The sequence below is a fragment of the Neopelma chrysocephalum genome, unplaced genomic scaffold (assembly GCF_003984885.1).
Source record: "Neopelma chrysocephalum unplaced genomic scaffold, ASM398488v2 Primary Assembly neopelma1_24, whole genome shotgun sequence".
In the NCBI taxonomy this organism is placed as follows: domain Eukaryota; kingdom Metazoa; phylum Chordata; class Aves; order Passeriformes; family Pipridae; genus Neopelma; species Neopelma chrysocephalum.
The window spans coordinates 36,829,119-36,856,537 of NW_020897693.1; the positions used below are offsets into that span (position 1 = coordinate 36,829,119).

At 40.3% G+C, this 27,419-nt stretch overlaps 1 protein-coding gene across 4 annotated transcripts in view; it reads right to left on the reverse strand.

The window, feature by feature from the left end:
* Positions 1-26,900, reverse strand: part of STON2 (stonin 2) — a 73,676-nt gene extending 46,776 nt beyond the window's left edge. For 2 of the 4 annotated variants that reach the window (XR_003532459.1, XM_027672952.1), the window contains exons 1-4: positions 26,700-26,751; positions 10,811-11,019; positions 10,122-10,376; positions 4,119-4,316 (exon numbers count right to left, since the gene is read on the reverse strand). Coding sequence is in view for 3 of the 4 variants with exons in the window: in XM_027672952.1 (XP_027528753.1) it covers positions 4,119-4,316; positions 10,122-10,376; positions 10,811-10,898 (541 nt within the window). In the remaining variant the exon portion in view is untranslated. Of the gene's footprint in view, positions 1-4,118; positions 4,317-10,121; positions 10,377-10,810; positions 11,020-26,092; positions 26,130-26,699; positions 26,752-26,880 lie in introns of those variants that run through there. The other 2 variants (XM_027672964.1, XM_027672958.1) reach the window with 2 other exon arrangements.
* Positions 26,901-27,419: the final 519 nt, after the last annotated feature.

The following is a 27,419-nucleotide window of genomic DNA, read 5'->3' on the forward strand; positions in this document are numbered from 1 at the left end:
ACATGTAACCTGCAGCTACATGTAACCTGCAGCTACATGTAACCTGCTGCTACATGTAACCTGCTATCTCCAGACATGCAGATGGTCTCAGAAAACAATAACATAGTGACTTCCTCGATATCCCAGTAGTCCCAGAGATTCAGAAGAGTGCCAAAGAGAACAACTGGTCAGCAAAATGAACGGTTAACATCAAACATGGTGTAGCTGCAACTTTACCAAGCTACGAATCTCAACAGCAACAACAGAACTAGCAACATCACACCTAAAATTACTACCAGGAAACTTATGCCTATACATAGACATACACAAACATAGTTTTATTACATAATAGATAGACTCTACCATATATTCTATTAAATTTATAATAGATTATACTGTTTACGAGCTGTGTATATACATATATTTTTATTATATACATATTGACCATATATAATTATTTTTATTTTATATACAAGTCAATTTTTAGTTTTAATTTATATAAACAAAATTATTTTAGAGAAGAATGGTGAAATGCAGAAATCCAAATCAAGTTGTGAGGTATTTCTGCACAACCTCAGAGCAGATCTATAATCACAGTTACAAGAAGACCTCCCCCTTGCTCCTCTGACTCGTAGATATTTGGCCTTTTTAGAAAGCTGAGACAGGCATCTTCAACAGAATGAACAAATACTTGTATTGTATCAGTAACAGAGATGTCCTGTGTTACTTATCTTGCAGAGCACAGCACAAAGGCCAAAAGTTCCTCCTTCCTTTCATGCTTATTGATCCAAGCTGAGCGACATGGCAAGGCATGTAAGAAGCTGAGGCAAGGGGCCACTTCACCAGCACCAAATACAGCTTCACGCACTGTGAAACCCTAGATGTTGCAAAGTGCTTGCTGTTATAACCATGTAAACATGCCCACATTTATTGGCTAGCTGCTGCAGGCTAAATAGCCCCCTGTATGTCAAAGATGAGGATAATATCAAAGGCTTCTTGGTGCCAGAGTTCAAACTAGCATAGGCAATAAAGTGCAGCATCTTCTAGCTGCACTTTGATAGAAAAGCAAATCTTTTTCAGCTCTGCTCATGCAATATTTATATTCACCGCTATGAACTCTGCTGCCTTTACAAGACATTGTGCTTATCCTAACTCCATCAGTCAGGAGGCTTCCTGCAGTCCCCTGCAAGGGTAAACTTTCAGTTTGGGATCATCTGGGACTCTCTCATCTTTCTCAGATATCTTCCGAGGCCATATCTTGCACAAACATGTGCACTAGATAAAGCTCAAGCCCATGGGACTGTTTTACACTCAAATCTTATGCCAGTTGTGAGAAAGTTAATTCCCAGCCAATTTTACCTCCTTGGAGCCTACCAGCCCTGGACACCAAGACGTGCATTCTCATTGCTGTGAACTGTCCCTGCATGTGCCTGCAGTTAGACCTACCTCATGCTCTCATCTGCTCCCACACAAAACCCTCTGCCTTGAACTCTCACATGCAGTTGATGTTTAAGCATTTTGCATGCAGGATAGATTCAAGACAGGTGGTGAAATTATGGATCAGAGTATCTTGGATTCTTTTTTATGCTGTTCAGGCAATAAAAATTCACCATAGCTAAAATAGTTATTTTAACTCAGCATCTGACTGCTGAGTAGAATTTTTCATGCTTTTCTCATCACTAAGTTTTTCTTGCTTGAAAGAGTATTAGACCCAAGCTACTTTATAGACCTGCTTCTTCACCATCACTAAGTAGATCAAACATTGATTACTTATTTTCATAGGGTTTTTCAGCAGTGAAATTAGTCTGAATTTTTTTCTCTTCATCTAGCTTAACCTTGAAGTCAACATACTGGCTAGCAGCCAATGTGACTTCATCATCAAATAGAGCAGGAGGATTCCTCTCTTTTCCTTCATGTTAAAAATACATGCCATTTCATTGCCTCAATGAAGCCTTCAAACTCCACTACAGACTGAGGCACCCAGTCCTTTGAGAAAAGAAATAAAAATCAAATGCTTGAATCAAGTCAGGTTTGAAGAACTGAATTTCTGGAGAGAGGTGGAGAGGAAGGAGAGAAGAAAGTGGTCATTCATTTTTTTGTCCACTTATGCACTGTGAGGGTGGGATGAGGGTAGAGTGAAGAACAGAAAAGCAGCCACAACTGTACAACAGTTCCATGGCCACTTGGTTCTCAGCCCCCTCACCTCCATAAACCTTCCTGATGCCAGCTGCCTCAGGGGTGGGCTCTGAGGCATCCCAGGAACAGGACAAACAGATGCACTTTGTTCATGCTGCCCTTTTGTGAACTCCACATCTGATGGTGGGAAGACTCAATATATTTCATACTTCAAGTTGGAGTACCACTAAGGTAGTGTACCTTATGTTTTAACTAATTACATAGCCTTGCCAATATTACCTACTTTTTTAGTTTTAAAAATTTATAGGTGACTGGAACGAGTTTTTGTACCTGTCTTGGTAATAAATATGTCAATTTGTGACTGACTGAGAAAGAAACAGTAAGAAGGTTGCACACAAAGCTTTTACTGAAGTATCAACTTCACTTTTGGCCATATATAGGACATAATTCCATATGCATGCCAGGCATATACAGCTGCACTTTTGCCTTTGACTTTTCTATATGATGCAAAGTTATATGTGGACTGGGAATCCTTCATTCCCCTTGCTCAGATGGAGACAGCCCCAGTGACAACAGCGATCCTTTGGCAACCTATACCAAACCAAGAGAACAGCAATAGCCAGCACATACTGCAGATGAAAAGGACTACACTTCATCCTAATAGACATGAGCTCATCAGAACAGAACCGATGCTCATGTTGGCACATCATGCCAGCTTGCCTATTCTACCTTTCTACCTGTGGTTTCCAAACTCAGAGGTACAGACGAGCAGAGCATTCTAAAATAAAAATAGTCAGACAGATTGTTGGTAACTATTATTTGAAGAAAGAAATGTCTCTACTTATCCAAAGTTATTACTACTTCTCCACAAATCCTTTGTCTTAAGCATTAAGTCAGTACCTACTATGCTGCTGTTTATAAACCTGCCTTGATGTCCAACCCAGCTTCACTGAACCATTAAATAACACTCCTTGTAGGTGATGTATGTATATGTTTCTTATGAAAGGGACATATGACCTCAGCAAGGCTTAGGAAGTCCATTCTCCCAAAACATATCTTATTTCACATATATTGTTACATTTACCACCTGAGAGAAAACACATTAAATATCTCACATGCCTGAGCTATGGTGACACCAAAGAATCAATTTTCATCACCAAACTGGGTAGCTACTAACCTTCCTCAACTTGACTTGAACAGCTTCCAACATACTGCAGGTGCTTCCTCCTGGAGCTGCGCATTTTTTTTTCCTTTTTATGTCCTGACATGTCAGCTTTTTTTATGTGCTGTGAAAGTCAACTTTGTCATTCAGGAGTTCCCATCATCCCAATTCTGCATGACACAAGTGGCACCACTCTGCTTTATTTCTCCTGCTTCAGAGATTACCTAGAGTACAGCTGAGGAGCAATGAGCTACAATGCCATGTGGCACAATTTCCCATCTGAATGTAGTCCTACATGGTCAGATATAGGATCCTTAAATGGTTAAAATCTGATACTGAACCACCCTCTGCCATCTCCTACACCCTCTCTGCAGTACAGTAACAGTGCAAAGCACAGTACAAAGAATGCATCCAGTAAACGATCTGTGTCTTGGCACTCACTGAAACAGCGAGGGGCATGAAGAGCTGGACCTGCCTCACCTGAATACACTGTCAAGTTAAGAAAATTTCTGCACGGAAGTTCAGGAAAGGTATCCAGTTTCCCCCACAATATACTGAAAACTAGCTCCTAGATCAGCTTAAGCTGATATGTGAAAACCAGAAATGCTCCAAGTCCACCAACAGGTACATAGTTGCATTTGGCTCTTACTTCAGGAGCCTGCATGTATCAGTGGTGTGTAAAATCCAAGTGTGATTTTTTGGAAATTGGAGTAGAACAAAGTGTTAGCCTAATCCTTGAGTTTGTTCTGCTTTGGATCCATTCCCTCTGGCTCAGTTCTGAGCAGTGAGTTTGAGTAGCATTAAAAAGATAGAGATGGAAGCTTGAAAGCTTCCCTCTTACCAGCTGAATCTGCTGCAGATGTTCTACCACTGGTCAAGTCCTCAGTATTTATTGACTGCAGATCTGTGTAGGAGGGAGCAATGCTTGGGCTGCTGGTGTCCTCTGAGTTGGTTGTCCAGCTGCTCTCTGAGGCACGGGCTTGCCCCTCAGAAGAATTGGAAGAGGGGGAGGTCCAGCTGGGTACTTTTGATGCAGACACTGGTTGCAGAAAACAGGTATCAATTAGAGACATACAGGGTGATCTTCCAGAAGATCATGATTATTCCAAAGACATGCTAGATCAGACCCTACTGAGGTTCTGTAAATATAAATTCCAACATCCACAGCAACAAAGTTATTTTATAACAAACACACAACAACTTAACTAGGGCCTGGTACTTTTACTTTCTAGCACTACTCAGCTGTCTGCCTTAGATCCCATGCTGCTGGCAAATGTATGCTTTCCTATTGTTCTACTATTGGAGAAGCTGTGACTTTTCAGAACAAGATTTCAAGTTTCTGGAACTGCTGACAAGATCTGAATGTGTGTGTTGTGCAACACAGTGGAGTTTTTATAGTACCACAGGTTTTTTTTTAAGTGGTTTTATTATATTTAATTAAGCCTTCCCTATCTGTGACACCCACTCAAATGCAGTCATCATCTCAGGAATTCTCCACATGGGAGGAAGAGTATAAAAATAAACTGAAATTGACCTATTGATGTGCACTGGAATGGCTTTTGTTTCTGAACATGTGGAGTGTCCCAGTCTAAATATACCGCATAACATTTCTGCTCAGTGTAGACCAAAAGACCTATTCTACTCATTTGCCAGACTTGCATGTCAAACAGTTAAGTCCTGCCTAATCATCATCTAGAGTTCAGAACCGAAGCTTACACATCCACTGCTATGAATTTGTATTGTATACTCTTTGTATTGTATACTCTTTGCCCACAACGTCAATTGATACTTTGGAAGAAAATGGTAAATTAATGTTAAAGAGGATTCATCTCTCTCTACTCTATCCAAGTGATGTGATGGGACACCTCTTTGTTATCGAAACATTGCTGTGTGCATAAAGAGAATATCCAAGCAGTGCTCCCTTGCTTGCTTTTTGAGATGTGTTAATTTATTTTACATATCTGCACTGTTAGCCTAAGCAAGCAAGCACTGATAAATTTATATGTGTACAGCTATGAGCCTTTGTACTGAGTAGCTTCTGAATAGAGTCATCCCTAAAGATGAGGAGCTGAAAGTCAGAGCTGCCTCCTTATTGCAGAGGGTGACAGTTGTTGTGTTACAGACACGACCAAAACCCCACACTTCTCCCTCCAGTGACTGCACACTGTGTTGTGCTTGGTGCCTGTAGAGAAAGGATGACGAGTGTATGATTATAAATTGTCAGTCCCTCTCTCGGTCCTTTTGTTAAACATGGCATGAGGCACCAGAAAAGCCATGCTTAAAGCTTCACCTGAAACTGCTTTGACAGACAAAGCACTTTATTTGGACAAGCTGAAAAGCTGAGCTCTGTATGTGAATCACTAAAAAGAGCCAAGTTTTTTTTCTCAGTGTGCTTTATATCTTGAATTCTAGAAACTGTGGAATTATTTTATAAGAAAAGATCTTAAGATTTGCAGTATTTCTTTTTTTTGTTTAAAGTCAGCAACATGAACAAACATAAGCTAATTTAGAAACACAAATGATAAAACAACTCATATACTGCTAACTAGTTTTGTGCTTTCAAAAATGAATTTTTGTCTCAGAGGGAGACCAACTGGACTAATGTTGCCAAATACTTCCATATAGGAGCAAATTAATTCTATTCTATTTCGAAATAATGGAATTGTTTGGGTTTTTTTCTAAAGAAAGTCTTGTCATTGGAAAACCATAACCATAGACAGTTTTTTTCTGCAACAGATGTTCTTTGAAATCTTATTATGGTCAACTTCCACCTGTGACTGTTCTAGGTTCCCCAACACTAACCCTTGGAACTAGTAAAAGTGCATTTTCTCCTATGCTGAGGCAAAAGGCCATCTATCAATCTCAAAAGGCATGACAAGAGAAAGTCAACATCTACACATGTTTAGGGTCCCTCTTCAGATTCCTTGGACATGCTGCAGCCAAATTCATAAATGAAGTAGGGCTTTTTTTGCAGAAATTTTTAATTTGGTCTCTAATGCCAATAGATGGAGAGTTCCAGCCTCTCTGCTGCAGGAATTTCTCAGAAATCTCTTTATGTTGAAAGACCACTGCCAGAACTATTCCTAAAATGCAAATTCTGTAGCACATGCTGGATACTGAAAATCAACATGTTGTTTCCCAAACTGAAAAATCTTTCCTTCCACATGCATTTTACTTTTCTTGACATGTTTGTTCTTAATGCAATTGATTGGTCTTTAATATGCAGGTTTATCTTAAGCATTCATTCCTCGTTGATGTTTTGAGGACCTGTTCCTTGATCCCTACACTGTATTACAATAAACCTTGTCAGCATCATTTCCCTTCCTATCATATAGGATCTCAGATTTTTCTGATTTTAGGACAGCATCACCGTTGGTCTAGTTTCCAGCTGCTGATCTTGTATTGCCTATTTTCAGACAGAACAGCTCAAAATAGTTAAGCTGAGATTTGCCTCACTGTTGGATAGCCACTCAAGGGACATGGTAGGAGTCCAAGTTACTTGAGCCATTTAAAACCAGACAAAGCTCTTGGGAAGAAGTGAGGGTGGCTCTGTGTGTGTGTGGAGGATGGATGATGTAACGGATCTTGCCTTATTCTAATTTTGGTGCTTTGCTGAATACCTCCTTGAATTGAAGAGTGCAGATAACACCTATAGAATATGAGATTATGAGCTGGAGGCCCATTGTGTAACAAATGCAAATGTTATGTCACCCACTGGCTGTGATCATTTACAGATTATGTAACATTTGTGATAGGAACATTCATGTAAGCCTAAAAATCTCATTTTTCACTTTTGCAGTATCAGTTTGACAAGTTTGACTAGCCTGATAATAACATAAATTTCTTCTCTTCCCAGCAAAAGGAAAACAGGGAAGAGGGCACCACAACACATAATTTCTGTGACTAAATATTTCTGTGGCCTCGCTCAACAGCTTTCGCTTCTTGGGGAAAAATACACATGATTTGGCAGCTGTGAGTTAACTAAGCATAAATCCAAAATATAGAAATATTTTCAAACAAACATTTTGCTTAGCCTGAACCTGGTAGAATGAAGATTTACAAGAACATCCTAAATAAAGATAATTTTTACTGTGAGGCTCACTATGGGTGTTTTTCATTTCTACACCTCGGGTTTTGACCTTTCTTCTCATCTTCCAAATTCTTTGCCTGTTTGTTCAGCCCTGTTTCTTGCTCTCAGTTCCCCTGATTCCTCCTACCCCAATGTCTTCACTTCTCCCAGGACAACAAGGGTCCAGCATTGTCTTTATATTGCCCTTTTTTTTAGACTGTGAGCACTTGTGGACAAGTATTTGCTTTTGGGGTAACCAATGCAAAAATACTGTAGCCCTAAAGTCAGAGTAAGACAAAATCTCTCTCTCCTAGGACATATCCTCTTTGCTCTCACAGCACTTTGGAAATCCCCCTTTGCAAGTCCTTTTCAAAATGTGTTTCCAGGGAGCCTGGCCATCAGCCTGGGTAATTATTGAGTCAGCTGAGCAGCTGCTTGAGTGCAGACAGACAGACAATTTCCTGAGTGCTGGAGCCCTGACAGGAACAGGACCAGGGGTGCTGAGCCTTCAGGACATTGCTCTTCACAGCTGCCTGCACAGGAAACAGATTTTAAATGTCTCCATCCTTCTCACACCGCTCCTTCTGTTCAGACTTGGCCTTTATACTCTTCTCCCCCCCAGTGTGGGTATCTGCTATTGTTCTTATGCAGCCTGTTTGCTACTGGAAATGAATAATTGCTGTCACCACAGGCTTTCCACTGAGTGTGTTAGCATAGTGAGGTTGTAACACAAAGTCTCCAGCTTTGCTGCTGCCCATAGAAAAAAGACGTGATCTGCAGATTAATTGAGAAAAACTCGGCTGAAGTTTATCCTACCTCTTGCTGTCAAATGTCCCTCAGAGTAGAGCGCCAGAAACAAAGAGCTGTCGTCTCTTCTGCCCCACGACCTTCCCTTTAGAGGCTGTCAGCTGCACTGCTCTGGTCATTTATAAATACAGAACAGGAGTGGGACCAGCTCATAAATAAGGATTTTAAAATATCCTTAGGAAACCTCTTTAGGGTTCCTATATAGATCAAAGAATAAGAGCCATGCAAGAATTACACGGAGCACATTCTGATCTGACTGCTAGGGGAACCACCCTCCTCCATGAAACTCAGCCAGATGCCGAAAGTTAGTGTGTAAATATCCTCCCTTGGTGACACAGATCACATACGACAAGCTTCTACAAGAGTACAAATGAGTGTCTTCTTCAAAACTGCACTGCTTTTGGAAAGTCTTTTCTAATTTCCTCATCTGGATATCCTAGACCTCTGCTTAAAGCCTAGTATCCCCTGTGACTAAAAACACAAACCAAGAGGCAGTGCTTTTGCTAAGCACATATCTTAAGACTAGGCCACATCCCTTTAAGGATGGGAAATGAAGTAATACATCATAAAATTAGTTTTATGGAAGTCTCCTTCTTATGACTAGCTTTATCTATGTTGAGCAAAGATTTTGTTTTTTCATTTAAGAAGAAGGTGCATTTATGAGTTTTTCAGTTAACAAAGACATAACAGCATTGGGAAGGAGATATGGTGTCAGAGCAACCAACAGCGTCATTTGAAAAAGTATGTGCCTGTAGAAGTAAGCATAAGGCTCACTTAACCATGAAACTACAGAGAGAGGTAGAGCACCTCAGTTTTACAGATTTACACTCCTGGTGTAAATGCTCTTCCTTCTCTCCACATCACCAGGATGAGTAAATATTTACATCTAAGAATAAGAACCATTAAATAAATATAAAGATAAAAAGGTCAGAGAAACTTAGTTTTGCCAGAAGATTCACACACTTCTGCACAAAGGTCCAACCACTGTCTCAAATGGACTAGACTGTAGCACTCATCAAAAGAGCAGATGGAAAACCAGATGGGGTTTACCCAAAACCCAACCCAAAGCTGACAATCCAAGTTTTCTAATAGAAGTATTATTCATGTCACAGGGAGTATTTGATGGACTCAGTAAGCAGAGTAAAGCTATAACTCTTTAAACTACTGCAATAACTAGCAGTCACAAAGTGGAAATATTAAGAGATACTCTCAATTTAAACATGAAAAAGTAAAGTAATGTTTTCTTGGGCAATTACTCCATAACCTCCTATACAGAAGAATTCTGTTCATGCATAAAAATTAGAAGCTCATATAGCCACATCAGTTAGCATAAGCTGGTGAGGCAAACCAGAGGCTTTGAATGCATGTTTAAAGTATGTCAGAAAAAACTGTCACATTTGAAGAAAAGTGCATGCAGTAATGGAATTAGGGTAAACTTCTGGTGTCTTTGTAGTTCTCCAGCTGCTAAATCATAGCATCAAAAGACAGCAGAAAGTACTGATGGGCACTGGAACACTGTTGGTCTCAACTGGCAAAAACCATATGGGGACTATGAGCAGGTAAAGACTGTGATCACAGAGGACGACGATCACCATTTTTTCAGTTCCACATTACAGAGGCAAACACGGATCAGACCTTTTAGATGGCTGTTCATACCTCTACATATGAAATGTCACTACTGAAAACACCTTCATGCTATTAATGCATTTTGGCACTTTCCAAAACTTAGTCAAGACATAGATGGAGTGAATCACAGATGGCTTTCACTTTCTTTATAAAAAGAAAATATTGCTAGTGCAACCCCAAGCGATAGTATGAGAGCCCTTTTTGAAACTGATGACATTAGTTGTGTTAAAATACAGTACAAACTAGTCAAAGGTCAACCTCTGAGAAACCAAAGAGCAAGGAAAAATTCTGTAAGCTCTTATCATATTACTGGAATGGACCTTTTCTTTGCTTTTGTCTCACCTGTTTGTTGGTGGGTTGATGAAGCACTAGTCCATGGGGCATCTTCAAACTGAACCCAAGCACTGATGGATGATGACAGATCAGTGCTTGGACACACATGGTTACCAAGCACAGCAGAATCCACCTTGGTTTGGTCAGCTGCCTCTTCCAACGCTGTGCAGAAAAGGTCTTTAAATTCTCCATCTGCATTTTGGTTCTCTTCTGGGGAGGTGTCTGAGGAATTAAAACATTTCTCCAGAGGCTCCTCAGTGCTACCTAAAATAGAGATGACACAGAAAGATTGGCAGGACTCACCATTACTTCACTGTTTTTTATTGAAATATCAAAAATTTGCCATTAACTGTAGAAAGTTCTCCTTTATCTAATGTAGTTTTTAGATTACACTGCACAAAGTTTTGCACTTGATTCTAATGGGTGACATTTCCTCTGCAGTCAGTTAGATACTGCCTTGAATTTCGAAGGACAGATCCAAAACCTGTTATAGATATACATTAGATCACATTAGGAGAGTAATTTACCTTTTTGACCCAAATTCTCCTATTACATAGGGGTAGCAGGAGATAATTTAACCTCTGCACATACTGCTTCCACTTAGAAGCCAAGCTCTACGATGCCAGGTATATGATAGTAGTTGGTCTAATTCAAACAAAGAAAGTCTCACCAGTTTCAAAGAAAATCAGACAGCTTACCTCGTGGGCTAACAGGGAGGATCAGCTCATCATTGAAGGACACCCACTCAGACTGGTGGGAGGCAATGACACTAGTCACAGACGTCATATTCGCAGCAGGCTCCTCATCTTCACTCGGGGATTATAAGGAGGAAGAAGCAGAATGGAAGAGGTACAGTGAAGATGAGCCAATGGAGGGAAACACCTCCTTCGCACTTTCTTTTCAAGTGCTGTTAAGATAAGAAAGAAGTAAATTACTTCTTCTAGAAAATTAAATGGGAGAAACTAGTGTCACCATTTTCTATAATATAGAATGCTAAACCAACGTATGTACCACAGGCACAGTACTATCAAAGTACTACCACATTTGAGACAAGAATGTCACCTGTGTGCCTAGAGGAGGGCTACACTTGAGCAACTCCTTGATTTAAAGCATCTGAGAGTCTTCAAACATCCTCATGTTAAAGCAGCCCATCACTGAAACCAATGCTTTACTCCTTACTCAAAGACCCACACCTCTCATAGCCCCAGCAAGAGCAGTAATGAGGAGATTCTCCCAGGTTTAGCAAATTTTGATTATGATGTAACTTAATCCCCACTTCAAGATGTCAACATGTCCACATGTAAGTACTCATCTTGGTACTTACAATATCTGATCCCTCTCAAGAGCAAGAAATAAGCTTCATGTTTCATTATCAGTAACATGTATGTAGCTGGCTCTGGAATCAGGATGAGTTGCCAATGACTGTTATCATGGTCTCGGTATAGAGAGATGCCCTCAAGTCTGCTGCTTACTGGAACTTCACATTTTAATTTAAAAAAAAAAATCATAGTTCTTGTCTGGTGTTAAGTATGATTTTGCTGTAGCCAAGCAAATGTTTTCACAGATGTGGCAACTTAATTTAGTATGCCCTGCAATGGTATATACCCCATGCAGATGTGGGAATCTGCAAGACGGAAGGAAACACTGCAAAGAGCTCTGGTTGTTGGCTAGTAATTGGAAGAGTCAGGTCCAGGGAAAGAAATTCTCTCTGACAAGCACCCATGACCACCTCAGATTTGAAAACCACTTTAAAACTCTCAGAGGACGCCTCCTAGGAAAGTATTCGAATTCTGTCCCCAATTAACTCAAGCATCAAAGCTCTTGTTGCCATGGTATTCAAGTACTTGAAAATACAGAAACTCAGCCTCAGCTTTTTTAAAGAGCCTTAAGCAGCATCTCTTGTCCTGCTGTCTTTCTTCTAACTAAAGGGTTTTTCAGGGTGAAACTTCATGTTAGTGTACAAAACCAGATACTTCACTGATACTTCTCTTTATCCTACATTAATAACATTTAGGTCCAAAAAGCAGACTGATATTTAAATGCATTCAATCTTTAAGCATTTTCTGAAGGAAGCAGATCATTAAATGGCTTCCAATGTGATTTTTCTCCTCAGGCTCACGGTCATTTGTATGCTCAAGGCAGATCAGCGTCAAGAATGAGCTGAAAACTTCAAAAGTTTGGAAGTCACAAACCTGCCTGAGACCTAGAAAGAATTCATCAATCCATGTTCATTGTCTGAAGATGAATCTTTTCAAGCAGAATTGAACACAAAATGTAGTTTCCTGAAACCACAAAAAAGGATTCCTAGAAACAATCCTGATGGTTAAGTGCAATTTGCCATAAGACTGATCCCCTCACGATAGACTTTCCTATGACCCCCTGACCAGCCACGCTGCATATTTTTCCCTTGTTACACAACCAATTCCCCTCTGTGGCAGGAACAGTGGCACTTGAACCCCAATGCCGTTTCCTCCACTCCTATGGCAGGACACCTGTCCTCAAGCATTGTGGGCAGATACATTTGCCTGCCTTGCACAATATCCGTTTTGGGTGCTGTTAATAGAAACTACAGAGCAAAACATAGAGGCGAGCTATGAGAAACAAAATAATCAGATGTTTAGGGTTACTTGGACACCATATGAGGGAACGAAAGGATGACCTCGGCATCTTGTTTTCCTTGTGTGACCAACTAAACTGTTTGTTTTGGGGTTTGTTTAAATATCTGTAACTAAGTCTTCTTTTCCCAGACAACTGGATACTGACCTCTCCCTTCTCCTGGAAAAGTCCTGACAGAAGCATGAAGTGGCAGGAAATGAAAAAAGGAAACAGTTTATCTTGTCCTTGATGCACAGAGACTGCAGTCTTTTTTTTTTTCAAGGGGAAAAAAGCTATGAAAGAAGGCAAGAAAACGGTCTGTTTCAGCTGTGCACGTATGTAGGAGAATTATGCCACTATTTTGAGATGGATTTCCTCTAGTACCCTACCATCCTGTGACAAGGGTGGTTCTTAAAATCCACTTAATACCAGGCAGCAAAATTAGCACTTTAAAATGGATAGTGAGCACTACGAGCCCAGAAATACTGTGCATTGCAGGCTATACAACTTCGCCATGACTGGAATTCTCTACAGACATCTCAGGTTGGTAAATAAAAGAGGTTGTGTTGACTTATCAGGGTTGTTGCACCCTTTAGAAAGCCATCTGAAAGAAAGGAAAGGCAGTCTGAGTAGCTAACAGCTTCAAAGATATTCAGAATAGAGGCATTTTGAGGATGCATGTGTTAGGATTAATAAATATGAAAAAATACAATTTTGCATTCTCTCAACATTCACAAAAAACCCCCAATCCCACCCCTTAAACTAAATGCCTGTACAGAATTATGAGTCATGTACAGCTAACTCCTGTGCAGACTATGTGGAAAAAATATAACTTCATCCACAAATTATTTTTCACACCTCTTCACTCTCCAAAATCCCCCTTTAGAGAAAGACTTAAGCCAACCCCACAGTGAACCAAGGAGCCTCAGCTGGCACAATACCACTGTCACTGTGCTTTCAGTTAACACAATGATACTGCAGTTTGCAGAACTACTACAAAAGTACGTGTCTCCAGAGGAACCATTTGACACTGTAGATAAACCTGAATCCTCTCTGTAGCAAAGCAATCAGCACCCACTATTTAAACACTGCAGCGAGTACTCTGCAAGTGAATTTCGGAGTGTTTCTTCCTGTCTTTCAGACTTCTCAAACATCTATGAGATGTTTGTAGAGAAATGAATTTTATTTGTAGAGAAATGAATTTTGGACCCTACAGGGACTAACAGAACAAATAAATCCTTTAAACTCCAAGTGAGCTACAGTTAAAGCAAAAGTTTATTCTGCACAGCCCAAAAAAAAGCAGATGGAAACACACCTCCCGGAACAAGATATTACCAGGTCAGGCCAGCATTATTTCTCTCTACATGAATGGGATTTGTATGAGACTGTTACTTCCAAATTTGTGTTATTATGTGCATTAAGCTTTTGGTGCTGAACTGGTTAAAAAAAAGAGTAAACTAATTAATCAGATTTTTGGCAAAAAAATGGCAAATCAGAAGTCTGTTTGTTACTATTACACAGTAAATACAAGGTAAAGCAGATGTTATACCTCCTGACCCCAATGATTCTTACCATCAATTCCAATGCAGTGATTTGACCTTGAGGCAAAAAAATCCTCTAAGTGGCTGAAATTTCTGCTTCAGGTGTCCCTTTTTCATATTACAGTTTCACAGTGGTACATGGAAATCTGAGTGACAAGTAGGTGACAGTTATTTCCAGTTCTCCAAAGGGTAGAGATCGTAGAGCTGGAACAAAACTCCTTGTCTCTCTAGTCCTACTCTTTTGATCAACCACATTACATAACCCCTTTTTAAAGCTGATGAATGTTCATTCTAAAATGACAAAATACTTCGATAACTCATTTCAAAACTATGTAAATTCAGTTTATTGCCATTCCTTCTTGTGACATGATTACCCATTTGTCCTTTTGTACAACTCTACTCTAGCAACAGAATCCTTCTCCTTTTAACTTTTTAAGTCAAAACTTCTATTTGAGAAAGACATAATTATCCTGTGCCGGAAGTCTTACATGCAGCACCTTGTACAATGAGCCCTAACTTTAGGTGGCACCTTTACACACTACCTGAGTACAAACACTAACACAATGGTTCGTGGCACTACTGAGGTGTAGAAGTATCAGAAGTATTTGTAATGGAATTTAGAAACATCTGTAATTGAACGGTGGTTTTGTAAACATACCATTTAAAGTACTTAATTCCTCATGTGTTTGGACAGCAAACTCAAACATTGTTTCTCAGCAGATTTCAACTCTGCTTAAAAGAAACAGCTTACCACAGTTAATAATTTTAAGTACTAAGGATAATTTTTCCAATTGCTCCAAGTTTCATCCATATGATGCACACTGCAGTAGGCTTTCTAACCGCTATCCAGAGATACTAGGTTACAGTTACATGGAAAAACAGAAGGAGAAAAAAAATATAATAAAAAATTTGATGATTAAATCCACTTGTTGATTTGTTTGTTTTTTTTCCAAATGTAGTATCAATAGCAAGCTTGTGCTAAATGTATAGACTCCTTAAATATATTGCCTTACACGGCAGTGCCACTGAAAAAAATCCTGTAATCTATACAGTGATACTGTTTTTCTTGCTCATACTTTCCCTTACAGTTCCAGGAACTGAAACATTAACTGGTTACTGTAATTTGGTTGTTGTAGGAGACCGTGGAAGGGAAAACAACTAGACAAGCTGTCAAATTCCACATAGCAGAAAAGGAAACTAATGCCAAAGGGACATTAAAAAAGGAAAGACTCTGACCACGGCTTTTGTTGTAACAATCAAGCTTCACTACCACCAGGAAAGCCTCTAGGAAAAATAAGTAATTTTATCTTGACCACATGTTTGGCAAACCTGTATAGACAAAACAATTCTGGTAGCATGAACTGAGGAATGATTGCTGCATTGGGCAAATTTCCAAGTGAGAGAGAGCTCATGGCTCTTCCTCTCAACTTGGCCTGCAACAAGCACTGACCATCAGCACATCGTGATCTGAATAACAAACAAACTCCAAATTGGAACTAAGTTCTTAAGCTTCAAAAGAAAGTCCCAAGTACTTAAAGGTGCCACAGTATAAACAAAACTCAGAGATAAACAACAAAAAAACCCCAAACAACTAAACTTGAGAAACCCAATGAAGTAAAGGAACTGGATTTGGATATTCTTCTTACTGAAATAAACCACTGTACCAGCCTCTGCCTAAATGCCTGAGGTAAGATTACCTTATGAATAACCTAGACAATGACAGGAATGAAGTCATATTTGGTTGATTATTGTATTCCTAATATTGGCAATATTTTCTCCATGAATACAGCTCCCTCAGCTTATAAATTGCCCTGAGAAAATCTCTGGTAAAACTCAGTTTTAGATCTTACACTAGTTTTACTTACTCTGATTCATACATGTTATTGCACAAGCTCCATGACTTCAGATGTAGCTTAAGAATCTCAGTCACTACCTGGTGCATGTAACACTTACATGAAAACTTTCAATAGAAAATGAAGAACCAGGGCTCAAAGGGAGCTAAATGGATATGCCTTGTGAAACTCCTGCAGCCTTTCTGGAGGAAAGGATAGCTTTGCCCATTATTGATTACATCTAAGTGAATGGTGACAAGAGCCTTGACAGTACTCTGTCCACACAGCCTGGGCAAATCCACTTTGTGCCCTACAAGGTAAGTCATTACTACTGTCTCCTGGCCATTTTAGACAGAGATGGAGTGAGACAGAGTGTGGTATTGAAGATGACTAGAGCCATCTGGCACATTGAATGACAGAAAAGCAGACTGGGGGCCTCCCTGAGCACAGGACCCAGTGCAGACACACTAATTAATGACCACACTCAATTATTCCAATAGATACAAAAGGATCTGCCTAAATCCACACTGCAAGTCAGTGGCAGAAGCAGTGTTAAAGCCAAGGTGACCTACAATGCCCTTATTTTCTCCAGGCCACAAGAATACAACCACCACACATAAAACCATAACCCACAGACACACATCCCAGCTTTGCTGGAAGCTCACATTTCAGTGATAGTAAGAGAAGAGAGTCTGTAGGAGACACTGGTAAGAAAGTCATAAGCATCTCCCTCAGGAATATCTGCGTCAAGGCTAATAGCTGAAAGGTCAACAGCTGCTGTTTTCTCTACACCAAAATTTATCTGCCACAGAAGCTCCTCTGTTTTCCATTGGAAAAAACACCTCAGATGCTCTCCTGCAGGCAATACCAGCATATTTAGGTAGTTCAGGAGGCAATAATGTTTCTCCTTCTGCCAAGGCCATGCCTTAGAAATATTTCATGGGTTCTGGATGGCTCATAAGGAGAGAGAGAGATTCAAAATCTGCTACTGGTAGAAAACTGTACAACCTCCTTCTCTATTACTTGTACTCCTAAAAACTTGAGAAATATAAAAAGACACTGTAGAAGAGCAGCAATACAAAAAAGAATGGGATTTTTAAAATTTTTTTTTCACAATTAGAAGTAGTATATAGCAGGCAGAAAACAAGGAAGAATTCCAGTTGAAATGTTGGAAAAGCTGTTCTACATTTCAGGACTTTCAATACAGCTCCCTGTGGGTACATGATGCATTCAAAGCGTAATTGAAGCCTCCAGTCATGTAATTGCATGGAAACTTGAAGGATAACTTCCCAAACTGCAAGCCTTTCAACTCAAACTAGAATCTGAGGTAAAAATCAGTCAAATGCTTCTCTTACCATATAGACCAATAGTGTGTTAAAAGTAGACTGGGACAAGATCACAGGGAAGAGCCAATGTGCCAATTTGTTTAGCAGAACATCTTCATCTCTAAAATCTGGGATTTTTTTCCCCAGTCAGTATCGTACAAAAAGGAGAAAACCCACTAATTTAAGGGGTTTCTTCCCAAAGGCTAGGTTAATTCAGATCAGATTTTACTTTGTTCAACAAAATTCTGTTGGTAATAACAGTAGGCAACAAAAAGTGTAAATGCAGTAAGGGAGGAGAGGTTGGTAACATTCCCTCAGAAGAGGCCGGGTACATGATCCTTACCACTCTTCCTTGTTTTCTCAAGGCCTTCACAGGGAAGAACTCCAAAGCAGCACCCCGATCCCAGACTTCCACATCTGCCCATTATATGTGTCACAGATTTTTCTTTGTTTCAGGACAGTGAATTTGCAGTAGTCACAACTATTGCACAACACAGTGCTTTAACAACTACTGTTCCAATCAACAGTATGTGGAGGGAACTTGGTTTAAAAACTGATTTCTTCTTTCAAACCTGAAAAAGTGCATCATACAAGGAATATGTTTTCCCAAGAAAATTCCCACTGAGCAACCTGGTTTGCACATCTTGATATTAATGCTTTCATATATTCTTGTTTAAATTGTGCACAGACAAGCTAGCCAGATGTATTCCATTTACCAAACTCTCCAAAAGCTACTGTACTTTACTTGCCATTGTGATGGTTATCAAAGTGTGCTTTTTAAGTTATCTCACTTATGCAAAAAGCATAAGGTTCTACAATTAATCACCCTTGAACCAACTATGCCATTGCAGCCTGACATTGCTGAAGACAGCCATCAAGTGAACACAGACCAAAAAATCCTATCTACCTGTCCTTCTCCTAAAGTGGGACTAATGACAAAAGAAACAGGGAAGCGAGTAAGTGATCATAAGTTTACTGGAATATTGTGCTGGATGATAAACAGTCTTCTAGCAAACACACATTGTGAGTTGTACAAAGTGCCATCCTGTTCTGACAGATAATAGCATTCCATCACTGCCTATATGCAATGCAACAAATTACTGCTTTTCAAGTATTCACTGTACAACCCAAAACCTGATCCTGCTTCCATTTAGTAAAAGGAGAGCCCGCAGAATTCTTCCTGTGCCTCAGGTTTCAATTGCACAAATGAAATCAGGGCTTTATTTTCTGAATTACAACTAAGTTAATGCTAGAAGCTGGGTGAAAACATCTTCACTGAAAATGGTGGGTATAATTCTTTGCCATCAATCAGTATCAGTTAAACTCTGATTTTACTAAGAAAGCTAAGGAAAGAATGAAAGAAAGCTGGGGAAAGCAAGCAAGCAGTCAAGCCCTCAAACACTAGCCATATTCAAGACAAGCGACAAACTGAATCCTGCAGACAGAGATGTTCACTGTAGGCTGTATGCCTACAGAGGATGACCATTGATCTAGCTGAGCTGTGAGTATGCACAGAACAGGAGAACAGATTCAGAGCGAGAGAAAAACACAGAATCCAACTGTGAAAGCATCACGAAGACAAGGACTATTGAGGAAGTGATGCAGCCCTGAATGAAAACAGAGTTTCCTTGTGCTGACTTTTGGGTGGAAAGGGAGATTATGAACACTGAGCAAGGAAGTCATCTTCTGTTCAAACCTTCTCTGTATTTCCATATAGCTAACACCTATCTATATATAAATAATTTCTATGTAACTGTACTTCTGTATAACATATTTTATAACTTCTTATCTGTATCAGCAGCACCCTTCCAATAAGAAGAGTTTAAAAAGGGATTTTCATCATAAAGGAGATCCTTTTTGATTGTTACAGATAAAGGCAACATTAAAACAAGAAGTTGTCTTCCACTTTAAGGAAGACCTGATTGATTATTAAATGCCAGACAAAAAACAGTACTCTGGAAAAGGTATCACAGGGAACAAGCTTCCCCTGGCAGAAAATTCTTTTGATGATCCAACTGGTCTTTCCTCATTTCCAATGACTGAAGAGTCAATTGAAATTATGCAACTTACTGTGATGTCAGGACACTGCAGCCCTTCAGGGCAACCCACAAATATCACATTTGTTGTCGCTATCTATTTTAGACACCCTAAATATAGGTCCATTAGACTTGATGGTGCTGTTCGTTTAGCATGGCTACTGCTGTTTCAAGAGAATGAAAAACAACTCTAGAAAAAAAAAAGCTTGCGAAAAGAGTGAATTTAAAGGTACCCAGTATTTTATATAATATTACCAAAAATATACCTGAAGTAGAAACAAACTTCATGACAAGTCAAATTCATACACAGTATAAAATAGTACGTTTGCAATGGTATTGTCTAATGCATTTGTGTCATTTGTGTCTACTTGTATTTGTTTAATTATCAAAACATAAGAATGCATGATACACTAGCACGATGTGGAACAGAGGGTATGAGAAAACACTTCATTTTTTGTTGCTCAGTTTTGGTTTTATTGAGGTTTTGGTTTGGTTCATTTTTACTAACAGACACTAATAAGTGGTACTCTATGGTACTACCCCTATGCCAGTGCCTGTGAGACAGTAGGCAACCATGTACATTCCAGAAAAGAAATTCCAAGATGCGTTGCCATCTATCTAGATGAGATCATGCGAGTGATGCAGAGGTATGTTGTCAGAGGCAGCCCTCTGTTGCATATGGAGGCAGCAAATCACTCATTTTATTACACCGGGTATTTTGCTGAGGAAGCTACAAAGGGGAGCCACTGCAAGTCTGATATTAACAGCAGGAAGAAGGACCAGTTGCATCTCATGCTTAAAGGCATCAAATAATTAATATCAACATTATTGCATGTCTTCCATGAGATGCTCATATTTTAATCTGACACAAATGCCCAGTTACAAAGCATTCAGGGTGTTAAAAAATGTGTAGTATTATACATTAAAATTCATATGAACCAGTTCCCACAGAGTGGGACAACGGTTAAATCACTCAATGAATGGAAGTAATGCAGTTGAGTCACCCCATCTCCCCACCCAGCCGTAAGTGACCATGGTTACTCTGCTCCTCAACCCACAATATGTCTCAGTAGCACAGCATTATGGCACGTGGGAATACCAGTTCATGGCAATGATAATGCAGTCTCACAGCTCTCTTGTCAGCTCTGGGGAAGCTGAATCCAGGTAACCTTTTGCAAAGTCTGCCATCCCCAGTGGACAAACTTTGGAAGTGGCATGCAGACAAGCAGATTTTTAAATATCTGAGGTATTTAGTTCCCTATTTCATAAAGACACAGGCCCACAAAGGGATTGGGACTCTCTGGTACAAAGACTCACTGTGTCAGTGTTGTAAATTTGACACCAGCATAATTCACACAGACACAAACAAAAGTATGTTACAAACTACCGAAAATTAGCAGAATTAGAAGAACTTCAGTATTTTCCAAGACTAACTTCCTGAAAAGAGGGAATTACCACTTGAAAGCTAGTGCCTGTTTCAATGTCGCTGAAGAGCTAATGCAGCTGTTTGGAGCTGCAGCTCCCAAAGGTCTGTGGCCACCCTCAATCAGCCTTAGCTCCAAGCACAGTCACATCAATAGCCTGGATTGAATACAAGGAGACTTGGCAATTTTTTCGGGGAAAAAATGAACGTTGGTGCCAAACTCTGAGTCCACATGTAATGTGGTAAACTAACACAGCTGCCTTCATTCAGAGAGACTTGGACAATTCAATTGCAGAGGTCAGAGATGTGTTATTTAGGAGAGGAACGCCCAGATCTGCCCAATCGATTCTACCTCAGTTTTACCCCCTTCAGTGACATTTGAGATTCTGGCAGTGAATACCCCCCAAAAAATCCATGCACCTATCAGCCAAGACCTTATTCCTCATGCTAAACTCACGTACTTTATAATTTAGGATGAATTTAGGAACATGCACCTGATGTTTCTACCATATATAATTTTTATATATAGGATATAATTTTTATCCAGGCAAATACTTGAACTGTGGTGAACTGGAAACAACATAGGAAGGATCAGACAGAAAGGAGCATTTCTGTTGGCAGGTTTCTGTCCTCAGGAGCAGCTAGCAATTAAACACCAACTAATCATTAAACTTCATAGGCCAAATTCTTCCCTACAGCTATTCCACTGAAACTGCTTTATTAGAACATAAACTGGCCTTGTGTTGTGGAGCTTGACCAGCTCTAGTTTCAGTTATGCAGCTAGTAATAATTTTTCTCTTCAAAAATGCTCAGTAGAGTTTTTTCCCATGCATTTCCATCACCCACACAACCACAAAACCACCATGAAGTTCTGCAAAATGGTACCTTCTGTTCACAAGAGGCCCCTGATTCAGATAGCAAAATTACTGTATCATATACCCACCCTCATTTTCAAAAGTAAATTAAAAGATAAGTCTTTCATTTCATTTCACAGCTGGCAAGCCCAAGAGCCCACAGAGAGAATTAGTTTCTATAAATACTCATGTATACAAATGCCAACTAAAACTTGGCCTGAAAGAGCATAATTAATCAAGAAACACAGCTCAGCAAAAGGACATCCTTATTCTCCAGCTCACCAGGCAGGTCTGCTGCCCTTGGACCAGGAGCTTCACTTTGAATCTCAGCTCTGGAGCACACTGCCTGCTCTTTTAATATTAGGTCAGTTTTGTACTACTAAAACACCTTTGTAGGATGCTGAAGCATACCAGTCAGTTCTGTCCTCTGTTTCAAGCTGAAGGAATTGTGTAGAGACATTAGTTCAGTTACCTCAGTAAAGCAAGATGAATCACGCCTCACTTAACTCCAGACACCCAGTTAGACATCTGAGAGAGTCACCTGATGCTCTGTTTATAGTCAACAGAAGGAACACAGCACCTCCAGAGGATCCTTCGCCTGATCTATTTTCGAATTAGATGAAACCCCCCCCAACAAGACTGTGGTAACTAGCTTAGAATTGTCTTTTTCACATCTAAGGGTTTAAACTTCAAGAAAATCTTACATATATTTCTAGACATTTCACTGCAGGGGACTGATAGACCTTAATATATCACTGCTAAGAAAATACTGTCAACATTTTAGGAAACATGTCCTGTCAGAAAAGTATCTATTGAAGGATTTTTGGAATGGATGAGGGCCAAAAGCTCGGTAATTTTATTGTTCCCTTTCAGAAACTTTGTATCTATAGAACTGATGTATAAGAAACCTATACACTTCAGAAACCTCCTTCCTTTGAGAGTATTTTTTATTAAATAAAAGACTATTTGATTCTATCGTTACCTAATGGACACATGGTCCTGGCATTGATGTCTTCTCTTAACTTTTTTATCATTATGCTATGATGTTTATTCTTTCCCTTGTATTTTTTTTCTGTCCATATATACTAAGGATTATATTACATAAAATTTGTTGACAAGCTGGTCAACAGGCTATATCCTAAGTTTACACTAATAAACAGAGTAAAACCTTACCAGTAGGAGCAGAGTAGTAGAGTGAAATACTTGGCATTAAGGGCATAGCTTTCACACTACTTTTTTGTGGCTTTTACTTCCAATTATCTCCAAATCCTGTAGACTGAATTTGCATTAGCACTTGAAGTACATTAAATGAGCTCCTCAAGTCCTTCTGACTCAGTTTTATCCCAAACAAAATCAGTTTATAGGCTCTGAGATGCAAACTGAAGTGCAGTAAATGCAGGTGATCAGGACATTCCTGCTCTAAGTAATGCACTCATGTATTTACATGCAAAGTTTTTTCAGAAAGGAAGAGCATCTTGGAACCCTGATGCATGTCCCCTGGTATTTCCATAGGACTATGTTTTTTCAATCTCAATCTCTGAAATTTTACCCCCCTTTAAGCTTTGAAAAAAAAAAAAAAGCTACATTCCACACTGTTCACCTTATCTGCACATTTAAAAGACAGTGAAAATTGATCACAGAAGTCAATAGGGGACACATAATCCCTACCTGGGAAGCAATGTTACCCATACAGACACCTTTAGATGGATTTCTAGCCCTGTTTAAGGTGCTGGCAAAATTTTCACCACCTACTAGGAGCAAAGATTTAATCCCTAAAGTTTCCAGATGTATGAGCTGAGCTGTAAGGCTTCCAGTTTCCTAGGACTCAAGTTCATGTGGTCATAATTACAGTCATAGTCCTGAAGACAACACATGCTCATACCCAACATATACAAAGACAGGCATTCCTTCCTTGAGGTTAACCACTTGTGAAGTTATTACTTCCTTTAGTAGAACTCACAGTCCTTTAAGAAAACATGCAGCATGTTAGACTCCAAAGAAAATGTATTAAGAAATCTGAGGACAAAATAATTTGGCTTTGCCCTTGAGTACTTTATAAATTTTTTTTTTTTTTGGTAATGCAACTAACAGTTCAGACAAATTGCTCAAAAATTGCCTGCTAAAGGTTCTCCTTTCCTAGCTGACTGCAGATTGAGCTTAAGCGATTATCTTAGATAAACCCAACTTTTGGACGACCAAGATTATGTTAGGTTATGCACCACCCCATGAATCCTTATAGTTCTATAGCTCATTTCCTCATGCTCTTTTTAGTTTTCCAGCTTTCAAAGAGAAAGCTAACATTGTTGCAAAGACGGCCTTTAACAGGACTTTTCAACAACTCAAAACTGATCCTATTAGTTTATTGGTAAAGATCCCAACAGGTGTTTTGCACAAAGCCTCAGTGCAATACCTAGGTTAAAAGCTGCAAGAAGAAAGGCTACTACCACGAGCCAAGTGTCAGAGCAGGGGAATCCATGACTTTATCACTGATGCCACCTTGGAAACCATCTCACTGGCTGGAAAAGTCACCGCTTTTACAATAGGAGCAACAGAAACCCTGCACAGCAAAACATCTTGAGAGGTTTATAGTACACATAGATACCATTTCTCATCTTCATTTGCTGATGCCAGACTTGAGAGAGCTGAAAGTGAAGGACTCTACAGACATGATGTATTTAGCCCACTCACAATATGGTTTTAACCCCCGCATAGTCTGGGTTTCTCAAGCAGGGAGTGAACCAGCTGCTAGTTCTTAACAAGATAGCTGGCAAGGCAGCACAGACAAGGACTCCAGATGGGGGGTTGGCCACTACTAAGATGTAGCTGTTATCTTTTTACCTTGTGTCCCTTGGACTGTAATCTAAACCAACCACACCATACCAAATATTAATTATGCCACTGATGTAGTGATGGATTCAAGGAACTTGAGTTAAGGAAATATCTGCAGTTAGAGACAAAGGCATGCTCTTAAGTCCTTAATGATAATTAAGGATACAAATCATAAGAGAGTACAGCTAATCAGAAGTGATGTACAGTGCTACATATGAGAGAAAAAAAATCTGACCCCTTTCTCTCACTGAAAAGTTTAATGGTTATGCTCCTGATGGCACTGATATTTTAAAAATAATTTAAAAGCCACAACTATAAAAGAGCAGAGATCACTAAATTTGCCAGCTATATTCCTATATCTAAAGAAAACTGTATGTTAGATCTGCTAGGGAGTTACTGCTACTTGCTTTGTACTTGACAGCTTTACAGGAATATACTGAAAAGCTTTTAATGGTATACAGAAAAGGTCAAAGATTTACCTGACAAAAGCACAATATAGCAAATTAAATGTAATTTCATAGCAAACACTGCTTTATGTTATAATCAATCAAATCTGAAAATTCTTGGAGAAGAGAGAACCTAGCCATTAGGAAACTAAATATTTAGGAAAGTCAGATGTGTTGAATAATCCTGCATAATACATCTCACAGAGATGGGGGAAACTGCTCTTCAAGCTTTTTTACCATAACACAAACTTGATTAACATAAACCTGTTTATCTGGACGATGTTAAGGCAAAGTACAGATCTTGCTTGTCTGTGTAACACAAAGTATGTTTCTGGCATCTTGGCAGAGAAAAGAGAAAATGAAATCAGTCACATGCCAGAATTGGCAAACACAAACATTTTGCAAGCAACCTGTAGTTTGAAATTTACTTGCCCAGACTAGTGAGTTTGCAAAATGCACATTTCACAGAAGACAAGAATGATTCATTGCCAATTCACAAGTAAAAAAATGCCAATGCTTGCCAATTTTTTTGCCTTGACAATTATAAAAATGCCCTAAAACCAATACTGTGAAGTTATCCTAAGGATATTTCCCAGCGAAAGGCGCAACTGAAGTATGAGAAGACACGAGCTGTAAAGCATTGCCTCATCTAGTTAAGCAGTAGGGCATTTTTTAAACTTTTTTTGCTCTGACAAACTGAAGTCTCAGAAAGGAGTAAGCCACGGGGAAAAAAAAAATCAGAGAAGTTGATTCTGATTACAGCCAATTAATCAACAAAATAATTAACAAAAACCAACAGAAAAAAAGTGGAGCTGCAGTAGAGAAAAAATATTTAACACATGAATTACACAAAAGTGCAGGGAAGGGGCTGTCTGGTTCCACATCAACACAAAAACTCACTTTGCGTGGAAATATGTAATTTGAGCTTTTTCAGCGGGTCATTTACATAGTGTATGCAAACGTGACAACAGAAAAATGAGCGAGCGATTTTTCTCTGCCTTGCAATATCTTTACCGCAGGAAAAACATTTCAATAGCAGCACAATTTAGTACAATTTAGTAGACCCAAGCAAAGAAAAATCCAAAACATGAGTAATTACACAGAGCAGCTGAGGGGTAGGTGGATACAAGCAGCTTCCCCAGGCTGCAGCTAATGATCGTTAACCCTCCCGCTGCCGAGGAGCAGCGATCCGCTCGCACGGGCACAGCCGCCCATCACCGAGAGGAGCCCTCGCCGGGGGCTGCAAGGCTGCGCGGCACCAACAGCCTGTGCGGCGACCTGCCCTGAGGGAGGGACGGTGTGAGGACCGAGGGGAACAGGTTGAAACTCGGTCCCGACGGTCGCGGCTGGGAGCAACGCCACGAGCCCCGGCCGGGGAAGGCGCTGGGATGCCTTGGAGATTCACGGTTCCCTTAGGGTGCACAGCCGAGGGCGGCCCGGCTGCGCGACCATGGGACCGAGAGGGAGGCGGCAGCGGCCCCAGCTCCGCCAGTAGAGGTGGGTCACCTGCCTTCGCTTTAGGTCTCATCGGCTCCCGTTTCTGACGTCCCCCGCTGGCTCCTCCGCCAGCGCTGCCCGCCAGCCCCGAGCCGCACTGCCCCTGCCCCTGCTGTCAGAAGGCACCACACAAGGCTCGTCTCCCCCTCCCCGCAGGGCCGGACGGGCGGCCCCCGGCTCGCAGCTCCCCCCGATCCCCGCGCACCTACCGGCGGGCGCAGCGCTCCCACAGCGCGCTTGGCGGCGGCGGCGCAGCCCCGGCCCGGCCCGGCCCGGCCCGCCCCGCGGGGCAGCGCGGCCGCCGCCATTGGACGCTCCCCGGGGCCGCCGCGATGCATTGGCCGAGCCACCCCCTCCGGTGCCGCCCCCGCCCCCCGGCCCGGCCCTCACACAGGTGGCGGCCGAGCGCCGGCACGGGTGGGTGTTCCCTCAATCGATCCCTTCGGTTATTCTCAAGCCCCGTTTTAAATACGATTCAAAGTCAACGGACTTTGCCGTCTCCTCCAGGAGACGGGCAGAAAAATATCAATGTGCAAATAAAAAAAAATATAATGCAAACAAATCCTTCTGTTCTGGGGTCGTTCAACGGGCGTGATTAAATACAGCACTATTTGTTTGTAACTGGTGATTTTGTGCACTCACTTCTAATACAAATTAACAGGCACCTCAGTTCTTTTGTTGGACCCACCCTGAAGAATTTCACGGATCAGCAAATATCCCCGTATCAACTCTATTAGTCTTGACTAACACAGAATACAATGTCTATAAATCAAATTGTTTCTAAGCTGTTAAGCTGTATTAGTATTACAAACCTAATAATATAATTTGTATATTAGTATTAATCTTATTTCTGCCTTTAAAGATTTCAGAGAGCAATTTGCATATGGAAATGTCTTTATGGAGGCATTAACTTCTAACCCCAGTACAAT